Source organism: Gouania willdenowi, chromosome 21, assembly GCF_900634775.1.
Source record: "Gouania willdenowi chromosome 21, fGouWil2.1, whole genome shotgun sequence".
Lineage (NCBI taxonomy): Eukaryota > Metazoa > Chordata > Actinopteri > Blenniiformes > Gobiesocidae > Gouania > Gouania willdenowi.
The window spans coordinates 32,845,841-32,867,089 of NC_041064.1; the positions used below are offsets into that span (position 1 = coordinate 32,845,841).

The following is a 21,249-nucleotide window of genomic DNA, read 5'->3' on the forward strand; positions in this document are numbered from 1 at the left end:
GAATAGAAAATGTCTGAGAGATCCTGAATCTGCAGGCATTGAATCACTTTCTTTCTCACACTTTTGGAGAAACAGCAGGTACTGTAGATTTCCACTGATGATAATCTAATCTGTTCATCCAAAATATGAAGCGCATGTAGCCAAACCAACGCAGAAATACAGGTATAGGATCAATTTACTCAAAAAAGGACTTTTAGCCACATTTATGATCTGCAAAGTCCTTCGTTAAAACTACTACCATTAACCAACACCTCGTTGTTAAGATTAGGACTGGCAACTCTGTTTCTGGTGTCTTAAACTTTTCAAAATTTATCATCAACGTCACTCCCGATGTGTGGATTAGTCATGGGCAACTGGCAGCCCAAGGGCCACATGTGGCCTTCAAATTTGCAAATGCTCAAAATGACTCCAATAATGCAAAATGACAGAAAAATACAGAAAAGATCTCAAACATACAGAAAAATTACTCAAAAAACCCAAAAGACAAAAAATGCACACACGACACCAAAAGCACAAAAATGACAAGAACAATATACAAAACTTGAAAATTCACAAAATTACTCCAAAACACACAAACTGAGAGACAATATATACAAAATTACAACACAAATTCATAAAACAACAGAAATATGAAATAAAAACACACAAACCCTTTGCTCTTTCCTGTATTTATGCTCAGATCAGTTATTATTTTTAATGCAGACATAAATATTGATAATGATGAGACATTCAAATTTTCGTAGCCCCGCCGTATGAAAAACTGCAGTTTCTGGATTGGTCTAAAAACAGCTTGGACCGTGGTTACAATAAAAGGACATGTTTCCTATCAGTGGAAAGACTTGACTGCATTTCTGTTATTATCAGAGAAATCAAACCTTGTACCTTCTGAAGTGTGTCATTTTGTCACCTTTTTGTCGAAAATGCTGCAAAAAAGATTTTTGTTCCAATAATTTAGAATTTTTACTGTTGGCGACCCACTGACACGCAGTTATTCACCTGAAAAAGTGCGAACTGCAAGGAACGCCATTCTAAAAACTGGAAAAACATCTTCTCCACAACAGCCTTTTTATATTCCTTCCAAATACTGTCATTTTTAAGGCATCTTTCCATGTAAGGGTTAAGGGAACTTGAAGACGTTTTTTCTTTTCTGGAAATGTTTGAGTTCATCGCATCACAAACGAAGGCTTGATGAACAAGTTCTGTAGATCATTGTAATTATAAAGTATGATTCTGATGTGTCCATTATATGTGTTCGTTATAACAGAACACAAAACAGAAAAAGAAGAACTGAACATCAAGTGACAGCAAAACACTAATGTTGGTCCTTAATGTGTATAAGACACATAAAGTCATGTTTATGCCATTATTCAAGACCAAAATTATATATACAGTATTCATACTGTCATTGCCCAACCTCATTAGATCTCTGAAGCTAAGCAATTGGATGGGAGTTGGATGGGAGACCACTGAGAATTCCAGCTGCCACAGTGGGGGACAGTCACCCCAGTGGTATCTGTCATTGTGTCCTTGGGCAAGGCATTTCACCCACATTGCCTAGTATGAATGTAGTGTGTGAGTGAGTGTTGGTGGTGGTCGGAGGGGCCACTATGGCAGCCTCGCTTCCGTTAGTCTGCCCCAGGGCAGCTGTGGCTACATTAGTAGCTTACCACTACTAAGTGGGGAGTGAAAGAATAATGGTTTAATTCTGTAAAGCACTTTGTGTCCATGATAAAGCACTGTATGAAATGCAATATTTTTATTATTATATAAATCCCCATTTTGAATCGCTAAAGTCAAAACTTGCCGAACAAGGCGGAGCTTGAAGAAAAAGCCGGAAATGACGCCTCAGCGCAGCCGTTCACTGTTTTGTGATGGAATTTTACACGATGTTCAGTGTTCAGAATCTATTGGAGTTTACCTTTAGGAAATATGCAAAGTCAATGTGGAGCAGGATTCCGTTCAAACATCTGTCAAACAAAAGTTTCAAAAAGACTCAGTTTGCTGAAATGTGTCTGTGCATGAGGTGTGTCAAACAAGAGAGAAATGTTCACAGGTGGATGGTCTCCACAAAATGAAATCCAGCTGGAAAGTCTTTGTTGACAAATGGCAAATGTGACTTAAACTTAGGAGAAGTTTTGCACATGAGAGTCCTGTAGAAAAATGAAAATATTAAACAGAAACAGCAACAGAAGTGTTTCTACTTCATTCCATTATTGTGTTTCTTTGCCAGACAAACAATGATTTGCTTGACCTAACTTTTGTTTCCCGTGTGTTTATTGTTTCCTGTATCGTCACTCCCATGTCAGCCATATTTTCTTAGAAGCCACAATATTAACATCGTCATTGGTCTATCAACAACTTTCAATCCTTGAAAACACCAGAAATGTCCCTTTGGTAGGGTTTTTGGGGTCACACTGGTGTCAGTAGTGGATGAGAGCAACTTCTGAATGAAATACAGTACAATGTGGTTTCGCAACTTTCATTGTTTTTCGTAATTTATAGATTAGATATAGACTTGTGCATCAAAGACCAAACCATAACCTTGTTCGTTTATGTAATAAATCAGGTTATGTCAGACATTCACTCTCAGTTAAATTCCAAATACATTTAATCCATTTGAACTCTTGTTTCCATTACAGTGGGTTTTGAAGCTTTAAATCCAGTGTAAGCTGGGTTTAAAACAGCAATATCTGCTTTTTTGTTTAATAGTGTTGGCAGTGAATTTTAAAGTTTAGAGGTTGAAACAGAGAAAACCTCAGAATGAAGTTGTTGAGAGCCCTCTCAGCCTGGGGATGAAAGCTGTCTGCGCGCTGGTCGTGAGTAACTGCATTGATCTACACTCAGTGAGCTGAGGGCAGCACATCAAACACACAGCAGTCGTCCCAGGAATCATGTTTTCGCCGCTTTTAAAGTCGCCTGGAAGGAAACATCATTCATCCTTAGCTGCGACAACAACTGTTTTTTCCTCTTCTTGGAATGTCTGTAAAAAGCCACTGGGAGAGTTGATGGAAATCTGCAGAAGCTTGGCTTGTCAAAGATACTGTAGCTGTCAGTTTGAGATGTGATGTTCGACTTTGAACCTTGGTGTAATTAAAAAGCTAACTGTAGGTTCCTGTGAAGTGCTCTGCGGCTCGTTCATGTTGATCTGCAGGTCAACAGCTGGCAGCTAAAATTCACCAGGACATATTTCTGTGTTTTCTGACATTTCAAGAACATCCGAATAACCATATCTGGCAACGCCCTCAGGAAGCATCTCTCCCATGGGAGCCATGTGGGTGTTTTGTGTGTGGTCAGAGTGTGTCAAACATGTGTTTGTTTTGTGCAGTTTGGGTGTAAATCAGAAGAAAACCTCTTTTCTTTGATGTTCTGGGAAAGAATGAGTTTCCACCTGCTTCCCACGTCCATCTAAACGAAACCTCCCAGAACCAAAAACACCGATTCCTTCCTTCACTGACTCAGAACAGCCTTTTAAAGCTTTCCCAGCTGTGCCCTGAAACTACCATTTTTACACAGATTATTAAAATTCATCTTTCACTGTTGATATGACACAAGAAAAGCAACATTCTTCAAATGAAAAGAATACAAACTTTGAGAGCAGCTTTATTTATGGCCTCCAGGGGGCAGCAGAAACATTTTTATCCCTGATGTGATGAAAAAACATCAACAGTGGGTATCAAATAGGATAACATGCAGTGCGATTTGTTATTTTTCTACTGAGCTTACAGACTTTAGTATCAGACCCAGACGTCTTTAACATTGAAGATGTTTCAAGTGTGACTAATGAAGGGGTTTTTCTTAGGTCCACGATGCTCATGGTTTGCATGTATAAAGTACGATTAAAGTGTGTCACCCTCAGAATGGAGTAGAACTTTATTTGCCATTGCAAAAAGTTCAGTGAAATTGCAAATAGAGTCGAGACCCTCAGAATGCAAGGTTCGTTGTTAAAAAGCATTATCTAAACAATAATAACTAAGTAAATCATGAAGTTTAAAACAAAACAAAAAAACTGTTGATTGTTATAAGTATGAGCCTTCTACAGAGACAATAAATCCAACCTGGCAACGCAGCTTCTACAAAGGTTGGCTTTCCGAGCTGTGTTGTTATGTTCTTTTAACAGTCACATGATTTTGCAATTTAGACATACAGACAGAGACGGGTAACTGTTATCTTAGTGGGATAAAAAAGAAAACAGGATCATCCATCCTGAGGGTCACAACGTCAGAGTTCATGCCAGATTTAGTATATAAAAAAACTAAACAATTCAGAAATAGATTGATTTTTATTGTCAATAAATGCTTGTTCATGTGGATCTTGTTGGGTTTTTCACTATGGACTTTATATTATGTTCAGCGCTTAGAGATGACTGTTGTATTTTGCACTATATAAATAACAGTGTTGTAGTAGTCGAGACAGGTCTTGAGCATACCAAGTATGTCGTTTTTCCCGAGAAACTCCCGTATTTTACCCCTCTTTCCCGCCATCTTCCCGTATTAGTATTGTCCCGTAAATATACCGTATTTTAATGTAATAATAATTAAAAGATGCCTTATTAAACTGAACGCCGTCACTAGCCTAGCGAGAACTTCCACCTGAAATGGCCTGAGTGGAAGTTCTCGCGAGATTAGTGCTGAGAGCGGCAAAAAACCCAGAAACAACTCAGAAGAGAGATGATGAATGAAGAACTGGTTTAAATATGTTGTAAAATGTGACACAGAGTTGATCTTCCTAAAGGGAAGCAGGATGGGACACAGTTACACGTTCTGTTAGATTAATAACTGAGATTTTAGCATCTACCACGGGGGAAGGAACGACGTAAGTCACCAGGAAAAACCAGCCAATCACAAGCAACACAAATATACACTGCTTTAAAAAAAGTGTTAAATAATGTAAAGTCTGTAATAAATGTGTATAATAAGTCATTAGTGAATACCAGAGAACCACATGAGTGACCATGAGAAATTAAAATAAAATATGTAATAAAAATAAAATGTAAATGTCTAACTTAAAGACAAGCAATGTGAAATTAACAGTAAATATGCAATGTGTTGACTTGTATATGAACTGTAAGTATATTAAATAAACAAATGTGCTTCATATACACATTTATGATTTTATTTAGGCTGTTTCATAATTTAGGAATTAGGGCTGGGCGATATATCGAGATTCAAGATGAATCGAGTTTTCTATTTTGGTGATATAGAAAACTATAATATTTCACATGTCATATGAAACAAAATACTAGTTTTAGGAGTCGCTGCTTTTACTTCTCAGAACAACATGTAAAGCTCAGTTAGATGATTAATGAGTATCACATATTGATCAGCTGTTTGTTAATAAATGTAACCCAGAATTGTCTTTCTGGTCAGACTTTATTTGATAAAATTATCAAGATTTATATCATATATCACCATTTTGAGAAAATATAGAGTTTTGGTCACCCAGCCCTAGTAGGAATGTTCACAGCATTTCAATGTTAATAAAGGTCGACCTACCAGATTCTAATCACATAATTGTATTTAGTAAGTGGTTGACAAGTGGCTGTTTTAGATTTACTGTACACTTGTCTTAAAATATAAGGGATACTGGAGCTTGGTTGAGCGGGAGGGACGGCTCGTAGTGGGCGCCAGAAAATGTCCCTTATTTTGAAATTCAAAACATGACAGGTATGGTCTTGAGACCAAATTTTAAAGGTCTCGGTCTCGTCTCGGACTCGGAAGCATTTTGACTCAGTCTTGTCTTGGACTCGGGCTGCCCGGACTCGGGATTTTCCCTCAAGACCGTTCGAGACCAGCACTAATTCCTGCTATTTTTAAACTTTTTTATAATGTGATAATAACACGGAGAAGAACGGGATAAAACAATCCATTATTCGTTCTTTAATCCATCCTGTATAATGACCGCAACCTTCCTTAATGTGACTAAGTGACGTGTAAGACACACACACACGCACATAAGCAGGAGAGAGAGGTTAGAGCTAAACATGTCCGCTAACTTGTTGGTTGTGAAATTTTGTTTCACGAATCGCAGAGAATACATTTGTAAAAGCACAGCAAAGAGTGGGGTTGGGCACAGAGTTCCGTACGTCCGGTTCCAGAACAGTTACGAAGATGTTTGCATTTCGATTCTTTTTTTCGATTCCTAAATGCCCGCATTAGTGTGTTTCCCGGGCTTGCTCTGTTTGTTTACGCAGGGTTTGTATAAGATGCGTTCAGAACGCGACTGCAGTGTGTGTGGCTACGGTGTCAGTTTAGACCGCGGTGCGGAAGGGAGATGGAAACTAATCACCAGTAAAAATCCCAGTAAAACTTCGAAAAACAATCACCAGTAATAAATATTATCTCCATGGCAAAGACAGTAGTTCTAACAACTGGTAAAATGATAAACTGATGACATTACAGCCTGTACATGCAGTAGAGGGACGCATTAACTCCACCTCTGGGTCCTAGTGCCTGCCGTCCGGTGAAGCCTGTTCCGTTTACCGAGGTCTGTGTGTGTTTAATAAGTCTGTGTGTGTTTAATAAGTTTGTGTGTGTCCGTGTGAAAGTCTGCATGTTTATGCCTCTGTCCATCCACTCTTTTCATTATATCCATGTCTTTTAAGGCTTTTATTACATAGTGTCGGCTGTAGTCCGGGCCGCCTCCATCTTGGATTATGTCGTCACCAGCGCGTCATCGCCGCAAGTCGCGCAAAGCGCAGAATGACCCAAATAACTGTAAATAGGTCTTATATTAGTCTGTTTTCTTTTTAAAGTGGTGTTTTTTTTGTGGCTTTAGACTCCAATTACATGTATGTATATAATATGTTCCCTATAATATAAATAGGTTCACAATATAACTATTATTGTTTCTGTTTCCACTGTATCCAGAAAAATAAACTTTCTCAACAAGAACTGTTGATTGATTTGTCACATGACTGTTCCAGGGTTTGAGTTTGTTTTATTTAGTTTCACATCTACCTGTAGCTCTTTGTTTTTTAGACTGCTGACAACTTGTTTGTAGTTTTATTTCAGTTCAGTTTCACTTTTACAGTTACAGTTGGGACCTTTGTGATTGAATACCCTAGTTAAATTACAGCAACCAAATTAAACTATATCAACTAAGTGAATTAATAAAAATGTCCTGTGTAAAGGCTTTTTCAAACTAAAAAATTGTCTTGTGAAATCTGTGACCGGTTGACCTGCACAACTCAAAGAATCGGAATCGAGAATTGTTTAGAACAGGAATCGAAATTGAGAATCGGAATCAGAATTGTCAAAAATCCAAACGATGTGTAGGTGACCAATACTTTTAAACACTTGCTGTACATTCAGCTGACATAAAAATCTTGTTTTCAAATATGTAGAATAATTGTGAATTTATCAGTAGCAGTAGTAGTTTTAATATTTTAGTTAATTTTTGGCAGGCACCTTTTTTGTCATTCAAATGTATTTAAAAGAAACTAAAATTAAAGAGAGAATGTTATTTAACTGTCATCCAGGATATAATTATCTAGATTCGTTGCATAGGCCTAAAAAGTCACGTTTAACATGTTTTGCATTAGAACTTTAAAAACAGAACAAAGTAGTTGCTTTATATGCTTATTATATATTGGGATCACTTAAAAGCTAAAATAATCAGACCCACGCTGCATGTCTGTCTGTTCTTTTTTTTTTATTGAGGAAGAGAGATATGACCAGGTAGCCTTTTTAAAGGCACCTAAAATGTACAACAAAAGCTGAACAACTGATTTATTTAATTATTCCCAATACAAAAATACACATCTCAGTGACTCCATTGTAATAAATAGTTAACCATGCACTCTAACCATAAAAAGGCACAGAAAACAGTCACTTAGTATTTTTTAAAAATGAGCCATTAAGTTTACCAAAAAATGATCAGGTGACAGCTGTAACATCATATTCCAAATGTGAGAACACAAATACATCCTATCCTTTAACCTTAGGCAATAAATATGCAAAGATAGTTTCTACATGTATAATCCTCAGAAATGAAACCGGTGTAAACACAATGTAAACAAATGAAACCGCGTCAAAAACTGCGTCCTATGGAGATCCTGGCACTGGTTCCACTATTTTTTGAGGCAGTTTGCAGCACTTTATACAGAATGACAGGAGACAGAGGGAGCGAGAAGTGTCAGAGGAGTGCATTGTTGGAATGTTTCAAAGGAAAAAAGCTTTTCAATAAAAACCTACTTTAATACGTATTATCCAGATTAAAATAAAACCCATTACACAAAAAGAAGCTCATTTAGCTTATTTTTAGACATTCAAATCAATTTATCACATATAAACTGACGGCAGAAGGAAAGCAAAGAATACAATGGAGTTTCAACTATTGTCTATGTGTGTGTGTGTGTAAAATGTCTGTGCGTGTAATATGTCTCTGTGTGTGTGTAATATTTCCGTGTGTGATGTCTGAGTGTGTGTAATATGTCAGTGTGTGTAAAATGTCCGTGTGTGTGTGTGTGTGTGTGATATATCCGTGTGTGTGTGTGATATGTCTGTGAGTGTGTGTGTGTAAAATGTCCATGTGTGTGTAATATGTTCGTTGTGTGTGCAATATGTCTGTGAGTGTGTAATATGTCTGTGTGTAAAATGTCTGTCTGTGTGTAAAATGTCTGTGTGTGTGTAATATGTCCGTGTGTGCGTAATATGTCCGTGTGTGTGCGTAATATGTCCGTGTGTGTGTAAAATTTATGTGTGCGTAATATGTCCGTGTGTGTGTAATATGTACAGTACATCCCTAGACGTAGCACTCATTTTAATGAGTTGAAACTCAAACTAGAAAAAATTAAACAGCATTGCTGAGATAAACTACCAAAATATAGACTTCAGTAAGACAAAGAGTTCTCTATCTCTTAGATGTGTTTCAGGTCTACACTTCGCAATCCATGCTATTGCTACAAATGCACATAAACACATGGAAATATTGACACAGAATTCCAGGAATCGGTCTAAAAACTCAGCCATGGAAGCACAGAGGAGCCAAATTACAAACAAGTGGAAGAAATTTAGTTTAAAAACCGGAGTCAAAGTGTAGAAAATGCTCTGTCGGAAATGTCACGTGGGAAAAGCTTTGGAGACAGTATCAAAAACGGGAGATTATAAAGATATTGCACCATCGTCAGAGTACAACAGCATCAGCATATACAAGAAAACACACGAGAGTCGTAGTAGTATTATTCACAATCCGCCTCAGCAATCCACGAACGCTGCAACCACGAGAAACCACGTTAGCAAACACTGCTCATCTGTAAAATGAGTGGAAAAATGTACAGAAAGAAAGCAACCCTGTCATTCCACCAGTCTTAAAGCAAAAAGTAGTGTTTAAATTAGATCTAAGTTGTGTTTTGAAGAAGAAAAGCTGCTCCTGAAAGACGCTATGCTAACTCTTATCCTCGCTAGTGTTCAAAACTAACTTGACGTTAACAATCAAACTTATGTAGTAAAATTAAGATTTGCATTAGCTTAAAATGAGTGAATGTTTTAATTGAAAAAGCGTAGCAACTCTACAGTAAGTCTGACTTTAGCCTGTAGCTAGCAGCAACGCCATTGTAAAGCAGAGATACACTTTGAATCATTTTACCATGATTTAAAGTGTAAGTACACCCTACAACCATTTTTTTCTGCTGAATACATTTATAACTTGGTATGAAGTAATGTAGTTTATTGATCCTAGTCCCACTCTTCATATTTTGGTCTAATTTAAGTTTAGCGTTTTTAGTTATAAAATGTCAGTAGCTGTGTTTCCAATACAGATTTTCCTAAAATAAAAGCAGTATTTGGCATAATTGCCCTTTGAACATTTTTCCATTGAAGGTTGTTTTAAGCAGGAAGATGCATGGGCCCTCCAAACCTCCTTATAACACTCTATATTCCTTTGTTGTTTCACATCTAATGTAGCTGTAATCATTTTAAAGTTGAATGCTAAGAAATATCTCGGTCTCCTCCTCTGTCCACACGTACCGCATCGTGTTTTATCGGAGAGAAGTGGTCATGTGACCAGTTACGTCACATTCTGTGATGTGTAATAATATGTATACTTGCAGAATAAGCATTTCCGTTATGATTCATTTCAATATAAAAACTTCTGAAATTCCTCCTCATGAAAGAGTAAAACTTTTTAGCGATATTTGAGAGTTTTTTTTCTCAAAATTCTGGTGTTTCTATTCCCAGTTAAAATTTACGCTACAGTATTTAGATTTTGCACATTTCCAAGGATACTGGAAACACAGCTAGTGACTGCCCTCTATGGGTTAAATGCCAGCTATTGCAATTGAATTTTGCTAGATTAGATTAGTGACATCGTTAACTGTCAATGTTGGCCCCGCCCCTCCTATAAAAGATGGTAGGAGGGACTAGGTTTCCTCCTCTCACAGCCTTCAGTGAGCATTGATTGACAGCTCTATGTGGAGCTGTGCAGCGCTGTGGGGGCGGGGCTGCTGTGACTGGGCATATTTTAACTACGCCAGGAGCCACGCCCATAATCAATGTATTTTTTATTTATTTTTTCCTCTAGTGGCAGGTCAGCAATAACCTGGGGGTGTACTTACACTTTAAGTTCAACGTTAACATTTAAATTCTGTTATTTAATAAAATTTCCTCTAACCCTAAATCAATAAAAAAAAATAAAGAATAAAAAAAAAAACCAGAACATTCAGCTGCACCGTTTCCACATCTCAGACATAAACTAATGAAGAACAAATTACCTATTTTTCACCTGAAATGAACCAAAAAGCAGTTTGTATTTTTTACGTAAGACATTCAGTTTGGTGCTGACTTTCACATCCACAGAACAACGTGCTTGAATCCACTAACCTCGACCACATCGTCAGAACAATGAAATGCTACGTGTCCGACCAATAACGCACGTTTCAAACCAACGACTGAAGATATGGCACTTTACAGAAACCTTTGACAAGTCATTGTCATGCAATAAATAATAATAATGAAAAAAAATCAATAAGAAGAAACCAGGAACTAAAATCAGTTTGCCTCAGTAGTAACAAATGGCATGGTAATACTTACTGTAAGTCACTTGTTCAAACTTTGCACACAATGACGTCAAATCAAGATGCTAATCATGCAGTTGAGCATGCCACAGTCTATCTCACTGCTTTTGGATTTCATCTTCCACTGTCTTTGTAAGCAAACCCAACCCAGAAACCACATCCACGAAGGTCCAAGGTTCGGCATGTTCGGTGCCTTGCATACCTGATTATGTGCTATGAGTGGTTATCAGATCAGAAATGGCTTGTATAGTTGTATGTGTAGATCATGGACTTTCTTCTTTGAAGATAATTTGGCACTAAATGCACAACTTAATCCCTCAAAGGGTCTGAGAAGCAGCTTTCTTTACGTCCCGTTGCCACCTTCTGATCTCGTTCGTTGGTTGGGATGGAGAGGGTGTTTCCCCTCAGCCGGAGCCTGAAAACGCTCGGGGGTTAGAGGTCGACCATGGTGGTCTTGGCCAGGTCTTTACTTCCCTGGAGAATTCTCTTCATATGACCCACTTTCGATATCCCCAGATCCTGAGAGTGGACAAACAGACGCATGGGTTACAACGTGTTCGAGAAAGTGAAGATTAAATCCAGAGGTGAAAGTAACTGAATACAAATACTCATGTTACTGTAATTGAGTTGCTTTTATGGGTACTTGTACTTTTTTCAAATTCTATTTCTAAATCAGTAATTTTACTTGAACTCAAGTACATTTTAAAATGAGCAATGAGCAGTAATTAATTACATTTCTACACTCAACAGTTACTGAGTAAATTCTATATGTTTTTGTTTTAAAATGATCAACGGACATTGTAAAACTGCATAAAATGAAATAATCAGACAACAATGAAATGCATCACATAACAGTCGACCAATCAGAATAAATGTAACGCACCGCATTAAAACAGCATTGAATGGAGGTTATTAAATTACTATGCTATACTTAGAGTCTGATCATTTTCAACGTTATTTTGAATTGAATTCATTGGTTATTATTTTATATTATTTCATACAGATGCCTTTGTGGAAAATAAATTAGGTTCCAATTGTGCAAGATTTCCTCTCTTCCTTTATAAGTTTATACATGAGATGTTTACTGTATGAAAGGGAAACGTGCTAAGATTTATTACTAAAAATTAAACGTGGGGGGTGAAAGTAACTAGTAACTTTTACTTTGAGCAGTATTTATTTTGAGCTACTTTTTACTTTTACTTAAATATTTTATGTATGACTTACTTGTACTTGTGTTTGAGTACAATTTAGATCAAGCAACAGTACTTCTACTGAAGTAGAATATATCAATACTCTTTACACCTCTGATTAAATCCTTAAAACTGCAGAGGATAAATAACATGGCAGAAACCTATTAAAAATGAAAGGAGAAATTTAAGCACCGCCTACCAAACAATAGACGATTGAGAACCACAAAACAATCCCTACTAATAAATACACAGGGAATAGATGAACCGAGCAATGGCGTATGTCAGATAGGCAACTTTTATCATTGGAAGGAACAGAAAAAGTTGTTTATCATCCGAGGGTCACATTATCAACATTCATGTCAGCATTTATAATTTTTTGTTATTTTGTGTATCACATGTTTTTGTATACGGCCATTTTTGTACTAATTTTGGGAGTCATTTGTGTGTATTTTTGTTTTTGTTACCTCTGCCCACGAGGTAATACTTCCACTAGCGTTTGTCCGTCTGCCCGTCTGTCATTTAACGTAGATGCTTGTTAGCAGTATTTCTCAAAAAGTTCTGAACGGATTTAAATCAAATTTGGTGAGCTGATAAACAATGTCAAATGAAAGAAGGAGCTTGATTTTGGAGATGATCCAAAAGGTACTGCAAGCACAGTATCTGGAAGCACAAATATTTCTAAAAGTTATGAACGGATTTCAATGAAATTTGGTGACATTTGAGAATGTCTAAAACCCAGGTTCCCAAAGTGGGGTACGCAAATTGTCATAGGGGGTAAATGAATAAAAAATTAAAATTAAAAACTGGAATATAAATTCATCAGCAGTCAGGAGCCTCCATGCATTGCCACAAATTACACACTAACTACCCATGGTTACAGGTTCTTTTTTATTTATTTCTAGAATTAGATTTTGATAATATTCGTTGTTGCCAGGATTAGTGCACAAAGTGACAAGATTAGTCTTCTCAGATATTTTCATACTGCATTTTATTTTAACTAGATTTATATTTGAAAGAGTGAAAGTATAGAATACAGCTGTTTCAGATTGTTTTGTGTGTGGTGTTATAATTTGAAAAACATTATTAATCAAAACATTTTCTAAAGTTATTCGTAATTTTTTTATTATTATGAATTATTTGACATTTCAGGGGACCCCATTTTAATTCCAGGCGACCATGGGGTCACGACCCTAAGGTTAAACTGCATTGTGCAGCGGTAGAGGGTACGCAGCTTCAGGTTAAATGTCTGAAGGGCTACGGGACTGTAAGCACATATTGTGGATAACGTATCCAGAACAAGTTTTAGAGCATAATGTGGACGTTTGAATGGTTCTACAGCACCACCTGCTGGTGACTTTGCACCTCTGAACATGGCGGAAGGTTGCGCTACTTGACTTTGTTTATTTTTCTGTCACTTTGAGTGTTTTTGGAGTCATTTTGTGTTTTTACTTTGAGGACCGCACACATTTAGATTGATGGCCCGACAGTGTATCATAGAGAGGTGTCAAATATAAAGTGATCCCCGATTTATCATGAGGAATACATTCCGAGGGAAACGGAACAACATCTCAATTAACAAAATCAAAAACCCAGCCCCTTATTAGAAAAAAGGTTAGAATATACAGAATATAATAACTAACATAAAACAATAACGCATCAGGTAACAAATATTTTATTACAATAGAAGGGTTCATAATTAGGGTTATGATTTTTGGAAGGGTTCTAGTTAGGGGTTATGGTTGGGATTGTGATTAGGGGTAGGGGTATTTTTTGGGTTTGGTGTTGGCATTGGATAAATAGAAAAACGTTAAAATTTAGCTTAGTCTACTTTTCTGTTCAGGATTCTGTCAGCTGATATTTCATAGGATTCTAATCTTTGGGATTTTGAAATGAAGTTAGGTTACATTTGTAAATCAGGCTCAGAACCAAAAGCTTTAGACGAAGGAGGATGTTTATGTTTATGGGCCATCGTAGCTGCTATTAGATCACACTGCAAATACCGGTACATACTGTGCTGTAATACCATAGCTACAGAGTTTACAATAATACACCAGTACAATAATTGGGCAGCGGTTCACTGCACAAGATTATTCATATGATCATTACATATTGATTCAACTACACTTATATAACTGTACTGCTCAGTATTGCTGGGTGCTGTTTAGCAACGTGGTGATTGTAAATCAGGATTTCATTGTTATTTCATCATCATGAAATACCGAAGGATGTGTTTTGATCATCTATCTATAATAATGCCAGAAAGGTCTGCGTGTCTGTGTGTTTGTGGAGCGAATTCTCACCGACGTGATGTTTGTTTGACCTGAAACCTTATGAACGGCTTGCACATAGAGTGTGTGCATGCCTCATTTTGGACCTTTATTTTCATGTTTGTTTAGACTGAACGTACGGGAAGTAATTGGCGGGCAATGGCCGCGGCTGCGTTGAAAGTGAACGGGAAAAAAATGCAAATTTCTCTGATGCGCGTGCGTGTGTGAGAGAACCCACAGAGGACAGGTAGGGAGTCTCACACACACGCCCTCAACACACATGAGGTATTTATAATAAAAATATACTAAATGATTAAAATAAAACAAAAAACTAAATTTTTATACAAAAAGTACACAAAACGACAACTGAAATGCACAAAAATATACAAAAGGCTCCAAAATCACAAAATGACTCCAAAAAACATATTTTACAGAAAAATACACCAAACAACAACAAAAATATGAAAATAACTCAAAATACACAAAACTAAATTATGCAAAAAATACACAAAATGACAACAGAAATGCACAAAACTACACCAAAAAAGATACAAAAATACACAAAATGACTCCAGAATCACACTACAATAGCAACAAAAAACAATAAGTATACAAAAAATGCACAAAAAGACAACAGAAAGATAGAAAAATACTCCAAAAAACTATAAATTACAGAAAAATACACCAAACAAAAATAATATGAAAATGAGTACATGAAACAAACACATTTATTTATTTATTTATTTATTTATGTACACCTCTTTGTACAACCTCCAACTTTCAAACACATACTCATTTGGACATAACTGACAACTCTACTTAAGCTCCTCCCACTATATGAATACTTCTACATTTTGGGGTGGAAACCACTGCAGCATAGCAATGTGGAAGTTATTTGATGCTACTTTTACAGGAAGTGTGTGGATCACTTTTGAGCGGGTCAGCGTTTCATTGGTGTTTTGCTGAAACTGGTGTCCATTGTAACTAGAGACGGACTACTACGAACAACTGCATGGCTAACATTCAGACTCACTCACCCAATGATAGCCAGTTGATTTATAACTTCACTCAGTTCACTCACTAACAGTTTACCTCCTGTTTCACCACAATTTTTATTTTTTTACATCTGTGTTGAAATCCTGCACTGACTCATCCCAGCATAAAAAAACAAATGCGAGCTGTTAAGGAACACGGATAGGCAAAGAGCTTTGTAAATGTAAAAAAAAAATAAACAAACAAAATCAATTAAATGAAAAAAAAAAAAATACATTTAACGCTATACTTTAAGGACAATAATATGGTTTTTGCTGCCATCTGCTGTTCAGGTCTGGTCTTTGGTTGTAGTTTTAGGTGTAGTTGGTCTGTCTTGTGTTTCTCTTATTAGGAGTGCGACTCCCAGTGGACAATTCTTAGCAGTCACTCTTATTGAATATGTACAGCTATGTAATTTGTTTCTCAGAATTTTGCACAAATGTTGTTGTATTGAAAGCTACCTGCCTAATCCTAACCCTAACCCTTCTTCATTGACAAGAACAGTTTCAGAGCAAGTTTTTTAATCAACTGCTTTGAGTTTTCAACAGACAATCATGAACAAAAAAAAATATTTCAAACATGCCCCCTTGACCTACTCCTGGAACTTTTTAAAAGATTGCATTTTTGATTGTATTAAGAGCTCTTATAAGTTGGTGTTACAGTTTGACTGGTGATCATGTGATCTTGTGACAGATATTCTAAAAACTGAAGAGGAACGCACTGCTGTCATCACTAGTGTGAAGTCAGAACAAGTGCTTCAGAAAACACACGGTAAACACTGCGTGGCATGTGACGTCATGTTCACCATGCATCATGATCACCAGGTGAACTGATACACCTACTGCTTTTTGTACGAGTGCTTTTCTCTTCCATGCTTTTATCATGTTGTTGTTTTTATCCCCTTTTGTGTGTTTATTCCCCTTTATTATCAAGCACTTTGGTTCCATTCTGTTGATAAAGAGTGATACAAATAAATGTTGTTAGACAGTACAGGTCTGGGGTGTGTACCCTCAAACAGATACACAGAGTTAGTGAGTTGCAGCAGGTCATTTTTCACCCCAAGCACACAATAAAGGACAATAGAAGCCGAGCAGAGCAATGCAGTGCAGCATCAGAGGGAACACAGGGAGGCCTAACACAGGTCAACAGAGAGCGACAGAGAAAGAGAGTGAGAGAGTGTGTGTGTGTGTGTGTGTGTGCGGAGAACTTTACCTCTCAACATCGAAGAAAACCACAAATAATGACAGATTATAAAGTAAACACATACCATGTCCATTTAGTTTTAAACATTGTTTTTGTCCTTAACAAAATTCTACAATTCCTGTTTAAATATTGAGCATCAACACACAATGAGCCGAGTGCCTCACGTTGGAATGAACAAACGCTAACAAACTATTGTGGTGTAAAGCTACAGCGAGTTGCAGGTTCTCTGTATGTCTCCAACATAATGTTTATAAATACTTGTATTATTCACCCTGACTTTCCATAATTATGTATATAATGTATATGTGTAACGTGATCAATCATTAAACAACAGTAAATAAGGCACAAAGTGAGGCAGGCAGGACTCTTGCCTCAGGTAGGGGGCGCTAGTGAGCCAAAATATTCTTCTTTCTACTGTTCAGCTTCAGAGTAAGAACATCAAGGCTCTAGATGTTGTTCCTTGAATCTGTTGGGAGTCACTACCTACTACCACACCTGCATCTTCCACCCTGCCACTTTGTGCAGCATCTCAGAAGCTCCCTGGGTCTGAACTGCTGTGGTACAGCCTGGCCTCTATGACTCTATATGGACTTGTCTCTCATATTGTTGCTCCTCTACCACAATGGCTTCATCTGGTGGTTGTCAGATGAATTACCTGAGCAGCTTCTTCTTGATGTCCTCCTTGAGTTTGGATGCTCTATTCTGGATATTGGCTCTGTTTCTTACTCGTCTTCGGCCTCCATCTTTCCTTAGTCTATCACCTCATGGCGCTGGGCTTGAGGCGGAACCCTCCATGCATGGTGAGACATCATATCTGTGGTTTCAATCTCCCTTTGTCAGCCTATAATCCCACCTGAGTATCTGATGACTGGCAGTACATGTTGATGGTTTAGACTTTCTTCAGCTGACTTCTCAAGACTTGCCTTATTCACTGTAGGTATCTGGCTGTGGTCGACTCAAATTGAATGAATAGGTATCCATAGCCAGTCTTGTTGATGATCTGACCTAGGCCTATGCAGAACAGCAGTGGTGACAGTACGTCTTCTTGGTATATACTGCAGTTGAGGCTGACCAGTAAGCTTTGAGTTGGCCTCTAGGTTGGTCCTCCACATTCTTTATTAAGAATGTTAGTGTTTTCTTGATTTTGTACACATCAAGACATTCCAGTATAAAGTGTGTGGCAATGAGACGTAGGGTTTCTTGTAGGTAATCCAGGCAGTGCACCGATTGGTCTTTTTTACTTTAGGCCGATTGCTCCGTCCACAAGTAGCTGGTGTTTAGCTCCCCTGGTGTTACTGCACATTCCTTTCTGTGCCTCACTTATGTATCGACTCGTGCTAACCTATCTTAGCTACTATGTTTCCTGTCAGAAGCTTTAATGTTTTGGAGAGACAGGTTATTGGCTGATAGTGCCTGTCCCGTCTGTCATTCTGGGTGAGTCCGTCCCTCAGCACCTGGTTGGTCTGCGCTTCTAGGAGTTCATGGAGTGCCTCCACAGCCAGTATGTATGGATCATATCAGGACCCGGTGCTGTCCAGTTGCTGGTTCGTGTTCAGGGAAGTGGCTGTGGTCAGCTCTTAGGTCTATCTAGCCATCATGGATCTGTCTTATGTTGTGCTTTCTTCTCCCATATGTCTTTTCAGTATTTTTCCATATCATCTTGTGGTAGTCCGTTATTTCCTTGCCACTGAGGGAACACCAGTGCCCGGTTCCATAGAGAACCTCATGTTAATTCTCCTGGCCTCTACTTCTCTGGTGTACCTTTTCAGTTTAGTTGCATGAACAGTAGGACTTTTTTTGCAAAACTTTCTACCTATATCTTGGCCTCAAACTGTCTCTTCTATGGGCGGTACTGGGTCTTATGCACCGTTCTCATATCCCAGGATTACTGTTGCCGCTGACCTTGTGTCTCGGTTCCCCCTCACCATATCATTGTTGTTGTATGTACTTGATCTCTAGGTTTGATAGCAGCTCAGCTATTAGATCTTAGTTTTCTCCGTTTGAAGTTGGTGTGCAGGTGTGTGGTGTATGTGTGTGGTGTATGTGGGTGTACCTTCAGGTCCCGTCTCTCCAGGTGGAGCAGCTCCGATCCTCGGATGTCGTGACGGATGAAGGTTTCCCTGTATTCTCCTAGACTGAGCTGCTCCAGCCACACGCCCACCTCCTCTGTGCCCCATCGCTCCACTACACACACACACACACACACACACACATACACACACACAAACGCACACACAAACGCACACACAAACGCACACACAGAGCAGAGGAAGTGGCTCAGAGTGCCTGTACGTCACACACCCTCACACAAACATTCACTGATGGGAAATGTTCAGAGGAAACGATGGAAACGATGGAAAAGGCGAAGGCGGTGGAAGCAGCCAGCGAGGGAAGAGGAAATATGAGAAGGAAGTTCAACCCAGCGCATGCACATCATTCACCAAAGCTACAGGAAAATTAGGACATAAAAGAAGGAAGGGAAACAGAAACCAGCCAAAGCTAATGAAAAAGGTCCTAATAACCAAACTGATTTTTATTCTTTATTTGGATTTTTTAATTTTGGTTGGTTTTAAATGTCAGAACATTTTTCTTGATTTTCATGTTTCTAAAATCATTTAACATAATTTTCTTTTGTCATGTTTTCAAAGTAATTTGCTTGTCTATCATGATTTAGATTTTTTGAGGTGATTTATTTATAAATATATATATAAATATATATATATTCTCACTTTCTTGTGTTTTTAAATCGATTTAGAATGTTTTCCTCCCATTGTGTCATATTTAAACAGATTTTATAACCACACACGTAAAACATCCCAACCCTATTTTTTCCTCTGAAAACACGTGGGTGGTTGGGTGGATGGATGGACATAACAATGAATGAATGGACACTATAAACACTCTTTCAACTCCTGTTTGCCACTTATAAGCAAAAAAAAACAGACAAATGTCGACTTTAAAGGAAAATAATCCAGTGTTTGAATGCATCGATATCATATTTTTGGATGGATGGTTAGTTTCTTAAAATCATAGTGTTACTTTCAATGGAGAAGACCAAAACCCCAAAACTGTTCAGCAGGTTCTCCTTCTTGGATTGACTCCTCTTTGTCCAATCTGGTAGATCCAAAGTTTCTCCAGTGCCAATCATTTACACTACATCTACAGCTCTGTCCAATCCACTTTGGACATTTTTATGACTCTGCATTATGCTCACTTTACCCTCTTGGGATGTACTAACTTTATAAAGTATAAGTTAGGAGTCACAATATGGTACCCATTTGGTCCAACAGATGCCACACCTTCTACCTGTCCATGTGTTAAATTGTCCTTAGTCCTAAGTTCCCCTAATGGTAGACTGGTGCCTTCCCTATTGGCTTGTGAATGTGGAAGATAATGTAAAATACTTCTTTAGGAATACTTTGGTGATAATTAAATACATTTAACACGACTAGTTCACAGACAACACTCCTAGATCTATGGACACAGGTCAAATAGTGATGCCCAGAGTTCACAGCAAACATGGTGGCACTTTTTTACTCTACTGTGTATGACAGAGGGATATTATTGTGGGTTTCATGTTTTTACTGCTGATTTTTAATGTTTTTATTGCTGATTTTTAATGTTTTTATTGCTGATTTTAATGTTCACATTGATTTTGAAAGTGTTAAATGTTTTCTGTTGCACTTTTTAGTCACGTAAAGGCAAATGAATTGCCTTGTGTATGAAATGGGCTATACAAATACATTTGCCTTGCCTTGCCTGTAGGATAACACCTAGTCCGACATGTTTGTTGCAATTAGCTGTGCCTGGCTCCAAAACAAGTACTCCCCAAGTGGATTTTCCTTGACTAAATGGCTTCGATGAATCCCCAAACTTGTTCCCCATAAAGCCCACTCTCTACTTATTCATGTATCACAGAGCGATCTCTGTCACGTCACAATAACAGCTTCATATATGCAATGAGGAGCTCCAACACGCATCCTTGTGTTGTCCGTAGTAATACATAAAACACTATTAAAAATAAGGTGGGGCAAAGCACTACAAAAACCTAAATAAATGTGCTCTCTTTGGTAATCCTGAGGTTTTTCCGAGTTCTGCTGCTCTAGGTTTAGCTGCCGGGGAACTTTTTCTGGTTCACCTTTTGTAAAAGCTCCCTATTTAAAAAAATGATGATGCTTTAACCATGTTTATTTCTCTATCTGCAGTCTGTGCGTTCTCCTCTTTGTTCTCTTCCTTTCCTTTTTCCTCTTTTCTTTAGGTGTCCTGGCGTTGGAGCTGACGGTTCCTGGTCTGTGGTTATGGTTATACTCCATGTTCTTTCTCCCCACCCTGTTCTGTTCTCCTCTTTCCGTCCACTAACTTCCAACCATTGGAGGCAGGCGGCTGCCACTCATGTGCCATGGGATACATTTGTTGTATTTACTGTTATATAAACAAGTCCAATAAATAATATAATAATTGAATTAAATTGAATGCCTTAAGTCATACGTGTCAAACTCAAGGCCCGGGGGCTGAATCTGGCCATTTAGAGCATCCAATTTGGCTC

At 37.9% G+C, this 21,249-nt stretch overlaps 1 protein-coding gene across 7 annotated transcripts in view; it reads right to left on the bottom strand.

Annotated features, from left to right (window-relative positions):
* Nucleotides 1–10,542: 10,542 nt before the first annotated feature.
* dgkh (diacylglycerol kinase, eta) overlaps nucleotides 10,543–21,249 on the bottom strand; it is a 103,743-nt gene continuing 93,036 nt past the window's right edge. For 5 of the 7 annotated variants that reach the window (XR_003672647.1, XM_028436027.1, XM_028436033.1 and 2 more), the window contains 2 exons: nucleotides 18,757–18,887; nucleotides 10,543–11,530 (listed from right to left, as the gene is read on the bottom strand). Coding sequence is in view for 6 of the 7 variants with exons in the window: in XM_028436027.1 (XP_028291828.1) it covers nucleotides 11,444–11,530; nucleotides 18,757–18,887 (218 nt within the window). In the remaining variant the exon portion in view is untranslated. The remainder of the gene's footprint in view (nucleotides 11,531–18,756; nucleotides 18,888–21,249) is intronic. The other 2 variants (XM_028436029.1, XM_028436028.1) reach the window with 1 other exon arrangement.